Below are 5,317 nucleotides of genomic sequence, written 5' to 3'. Positions count from 1 at the left end.
TAGGGAAGCTTAATTTGAAATCCAGATCAAAGTCCAGACACCGGTTAGGTGTTCAATGTTAATAGGGCTAATATAATTTTAAATGGCTAATTGAAAAATAACAAATATAGAAAACATTATTATTATTATTATTAGCATTAGCCTTTTAGGCCTACTACCCATTTATTTGAGTAAAGATGAGAAACTATAGGCCTACAAATTGTATATATCACACGTTATAGGCTATAATAGAGTTGAATGATAAAACTTTCGTGTGAACAGCTTCCAAAAAGTATTAAAGAAAGCCCCTTAGCAGCAACACCCTCCAAAAGACGGGAGGGCTAAACAAGGCTCGTCTAGATCAAAAGAAAGCTTTTCTTTATGACTTTTCTCACATCACCATGTTTTCAGCTTCATTAAACTCCGCAAAGACAAAGGAAATAAAGAGAGAAGAAGAACAAGACATGAGAAGAAAAGCAACGAAAGAGTCCTTTTAACTAGGCTTTGGCATAACTGTCACACTCTAAACTCTTTATGACTCGGGCTATAACATGAAAAACACTCTCTCACAAAATGTGCCGCATTTTGTTGTTTAGAAAAAACGTTCCTGGACAAAAAGTCAAACATATTATTTCAGGGCTTAAAAAGGGAAGAAAGACATGGCTGTACAAAAAAAAGAGCCATTTTCATTGTAATTCATTGACTTGTTCCAAATGCCAGGCTAAAAGGCAAAGAAAAGAGGCTAGACATTAATGGTCGCAGATGCCCTCGTGAAGAGAAGGGCCTGTGTATGCATTACGGCCTTTGTTCGCGGGGAGTTAAACAGTTTAAAAGGAGGGTTAAGTCAATCCATCAAATTGTCTGAAATTGTGAGGAAAATTCAAAAACCATATGGCCTCCAAACGTTTGAGTCCTTTTTTTGTGCGGTGGGACACACTTGTCTCAGCATTGCTGCCTGCGGAGACCGGGCGGGCTCCATTGTGACTTGTCACATCGGGGAAGGCATCTCATTTGTCCCCAGTTTTCATGCTTTACGCTCAAAATTATGGCCTCGTCCTGCAGCCCTGCAGAACAAAAAAAAAACACCCATAAAGGCTCAAGAAAACTGGCCCAAAACTTTGTGTTTTTTGTGGCATCCCAGACCCTTTTTCTCCCCAGCACCAGATTTTGCGATTCTCACATAAATTTCGTCCCGAATGGGAAACACGTTGCGGGTGAAGCCAAGACACGCATTTAGCAGTTTGAAAGAGAGTGAGATGGCTGAGTCACAAATGTTTCAGTATCCTCACAAATGGGACACAATGGAACAAAAAATATTGAAGCATTAAAGGGATCATGTTTGCTAAATAGGCTATAAACGTCCATAATATAGGCCTGCATTGAATTAGCCTCATAAAGGATTTCTGCCCCCCCTTGATTCTACATATAGTCACCATTTTTACTAGGACTTAAAATCGAAATTATGATCTATCAGTATAATAATAACACAAACAGCGTTGAGAAAAGCCATTTTATTTCCATAGTATATACATTACAGAATGTGCATTGGTTTTCAAATACTGTCCTGATTTTAGAAAGGCACTTACAGGTGTTCAAACAAAACAAATCTATTCAACCATCGAGCACTCTATTGTATCCTAAAATTGAAATGAATATATTCACACGGTCCCAAATAACTGTAGCCCATGTCAAAATATCACCGCGGTATTTTGTATTTTTATAACCTTTGTTCGATCATTACTTTATAAAACGCATAACTTGGTTTCTGATCCTCTTGAATTTGCTCTTCGTATCATGCAAATGCAGCATACGCATTAAGGTGGTAAATATGACCAGCTAATTATGTAAACGCTGTGTACAGACGGTCTGAACTCGAGTAGACCTACGTGTATGATAAGGTATGTCTCAAAAAATAAACAATCGATATAATTTAAAAGGAACAATAAATAGATATGATCAACAAAACAAAACATGCATTTCAACATGCAAAACCTATCGAAAATATTTCATAAAACTGACATACTTTAAGATATGACACGGTGTTACATAAATATGAACAAGGATCAGTGTGTGAGTGTGTGAAAGAAAGAGATAACTAAAATAAGTGTGTGTGTGTGTGTGTGTGTGTGTGTGTGTGTGTGTGTGTGTGTGTGTGTGTGTGTGTGTGTGTGTGTGTGTGTGTGTGTGTGTGTGTGTGTGTGTGTGTGTGTGTGTGTGTGTGTGTGTGTGTGTGTGTGTGTGTGTGTGTGTGTGTGTGTGTGTGTGAGAGAGAGAGAGATAAATAACTCAAAGAGGTGTGTGTGTCTGGTAGACAATTAAATGTTTCAAAATAATAGCATTATCTTTAGTTCTGATTATGAAACCTATATTGCTTTCATTGACATTTGAAGAGGAAAATGTCCGCCTGCTGATGAATACAAATGGATATAGCACTGCATATGCTATTTGTTGTTCTGTTCATGCTTACTGTGAATATCTGTGTGCCGATACAAAAGTCACAACAGACTAGTAAATGTTCTGAGATGATGTATGAATATCAGCAGGGAAAAGTTGCAATCGTAGTAAGGATTGTTACTGCTTTGTTGTCGTCATTTTTGTATTTCATTATCCCACTGCGCAATCAGTCATCCACATCAATTTCTAGGTCTTCGTCGTCCTCTGAGCATTCTTTACTTGTTGTGTGGTCTGAAAACGGCGACAGGGGGGACATCCGCAGCTTGCGAGCGAGCTCGTATTCTCGTCCGCCGCTCTGCGCGGGAGAATCGGCTCGCGGGTGATGTCCGAGTGTTCCGTTGGCGCATTTCTCGAGGTCAGCGAGCTTGGCGAGTTTCTCCAGAGGTACAATACCGTCACCTATAGTTTTGGCCGACTCCACGTCGGCCTTCATCTCTTCCAGATCTCGCTTTAGTTTGGCTCTCCTGTTCTGGAACCACGTGATGACTTGGGCGTTCGTTAAACCCAATTGTTGGGCGATTTGGTCTCGGTCAGCGGGTGACAAATATTTCTGATACAGGAATCTTTTCTCTAATTCGTAGATTTGGTGGTTGGTGAAGGCAGTCCTGGACTTCCTTCGCTTCTTCGGGGTGTTTCGTTGCCCAAAGAGTGTCATTCCGTCTCTCCCTGCACAAACAAAGATCAAATGTTAAGTTGTATGTTGGTGTTATTCTCGTGCTGCTTTGGCATTGGCTCTGCAGGGCGTTGAACTCTGCATTTAAACAATTTCAACATATTTTGAGACATTTGACCTCAAATCAATTATATATTTTGTATTAAGTTATTTTAGCCTATATACCAAATATAAACGTAGACGTAATGTTTTGCATTCATCATAAAGAGAACAATTGCACAATTCCAGCTGGTAAATTCACAAATAGCCTCTTTTTCACCTTTCCAAATTACGCACAGAAGAGATACAATGTAACATTTTCTGGCAAACAATCTTGTTTAAAGCCTAATGTTCAATGCCTATTTTTTTTAGATACAATATTACTTCATTATATGTTCACAGATCAAATGAAAAATAATCAATTCCCTTTAAATTGTGCATTGCACTGTTATGAAAGTAATGTCGATATAATGATTAGAAGGCCATAAATACCATCATATTTACCTTCAGCTGCTTGCAGAACGCTAACTTCGAGCCCCTTGAAGGTTTTGCTGGCTAGTTCTTCCAGGGCGCAGAGTGGTGAGGTTTGTGTGAGCAGTGCCCTGTTGGCCAGAGCAGAGATGCTGGACGAACGGTGCTTCTCAGCCGATGAAATCAGGTGTGCTGTCCCACAAATGGTGTAACTTCGTTTCACCGAGGGTTTGTTGAGAATGTCTTGGATACTGAACGGTGTCAGTGGCTTATTCGAGTTTGCAGGCGGAGGAAGATGGTCCAACGGACTTCGCCTCCTATTCTCGACCGCGTCACAGTCGGCGACTCCTCTGGATGTCATTATCAGTGCGTTTAGTCGTTACGCAAAGCTAACTTTAAAATGTTGTTGAAATGCTAACGAAAACAACAAACACAGATATCAAATTATATCGAACCCTATCGAAGAAACATTCACATTACAGTCACCAAATGCACGCCATGGCTGCAAACCTTCTTGCAAAAAGAAACATTTAAAAAAAGCCCTCCTAATTCCAAACCGGGATATCTTCTTGAAAGTATTATTCCACAAAAAATAGGTACAGACAATCCGAAGGAGAACTGTGCCTCCCTGAAAATGGCGAGGTCCAACGAAGTTGCAGCAACAACTGACTAACAAGTTAATATTGATTAGGACGTAATCAATTATGTCCCCACTGGCACTTTCGCCCTCTCCCTTTCACTCTCTGACTATGTTGCAGTCCAGTGCAGGGCTTTTGCGAGTGGGATGCTCCCAATAATTACAAGACATGGTTTGAAGGAGGAGGAGCCGGTTGGAATTATAACGGGTTGCGCTCTTATCATCTTTGGGTCTAAATTAGTCGTGGGGTGAGATACCAGAATAGGCCTTACGGTAAATGAGCAAGAGAGAGTGCCGTCAATGGGGGATTAAATCGCATTGCGTATTTAAGTATAGTATTACAGTAATAAAGTATGTGTGATTTTTTTTAGAAGATAGATACTTTGAACGTTTCCAATGTGAATATTGGAAATTATTCCAATGATTCTGAAATTGATAACATTATGCTATGCAGTGGATTAAGAAGTAATTACTAGTTAGTACAGAAAGTGCAGTTTCCTCCACCAAAAGCGATGGTTTTGGATGAGCCTTTATTTTCTGAAGGCAGTATGGATCTAGGCAATATATCAGGACTGATGATACACTCCTTCAGGGCGGGGGAGTGAGGTGAGGAGAAGAGGAGAGGGGAGAGGAGGAGAGGGGGAGAGAGGAGCAGCATGCATCCCTCTCAGCCTAGCCAAATCGGGTCATAACTCACGCGAAAGGGACCTTTACATCATCAGCTAGATATTTCATCTCGAATCAAATCTCTCTCCCGGTCCTCCCGGTCCTCGAGCGAGCGGTGGCATGATGCTTTATTTTGCTTCCGTTCTGAAAGACAAGCCGACAGGTCCATCTGCATACAGGAACGAATGATACATAATATATTTCGGTGACGTAGCCTACTTCTGCATTTCATTTTTTTCATCAACTCTTAGTTTATTTTTCAGTCTGAATATCAAACTATTTCCGTCTTATGTATGTGGGACGTTGTGGAATAATATGATAACTCAACATGAATGCAATACATGAGATTAGAATCACATTTAAATTACTATTAATATTATTGTAAGTGTTAGTATTAGTATTCGTATTATAAGTCATATTATTTAAGGCCTATTATAATAGTTATGCATCATATTACA

General features: G+C 39.9%; 1 protein-coding gene across 1 annotated transcript; it reads right to left on the bottom strand.

Annotated features, from left to right (window-relative positions):
• Positions 1-2,435: 2,435 nt before the first annotated feature.
• LOC124030817 (transcription factor LBX1-like) lies at positions 2,436-3,963 on the bottom strand. Its single transcript, XM_046341993.1, has 2 exons — positions 3,590-3,963; positions 2,436-3,099 (listed from the first exon to the last, which is right to left on the bottom strand). Exons 1-2 carry the CDS (start codon positions 3,915-3,917, stop codon positions 2,600-2,602), a joined length of 828 nt encoding a protein of 275 aa, XP_046197949.1. The 5' UTR covers positions 3,918-3,963; the 3' UTR covers positions 2,436-2,599.
• Between the last annotated feature and the right edge of the window lie 1,354 nt (positions 3,964-5,317).

This window comes from Oncorhynchus gorbuscha, unplaced genomic scaffold (genome assembly GCF_021184085.1).
Source record: "Oncorhynchus gorbuscha isolate QuinsamMale2020 ecotype Even-year unplaced genomic scaffold, OgorEven_v1.0 Un_scaffold_16301, whole genome shotgun sequence".
Taxonomy (NCBI): Eukaryota; Metazoa; Chordata; class Actinopteri; order Salmoniformes; family Salmonidae; genus Oncorhynchus; species Oncorhynchus gorbuscha.
This window is presented reverse-complemented; position numbering and strand designations above follow the sequence as displayed.

What these genes read in the sequence shown, in the direction of transcription:
- LOC124030817 (XM_046341993.1), bottom strand. Translation starts at nt 3,917, where the DNA reads ATGACATCCAGAGGAGTCGCCGACTGTGACGCGGTCGAGAATAGGAGG. An exon ending in CGTTCTGCAAGCAGCTGAAG is followed by an intron (nt 3,100 to 3,589) that starts GTAAATATGATG and finishes TTGTTTGTGCAG; the next exon opens with GGAGAGACGGAATGACACTC.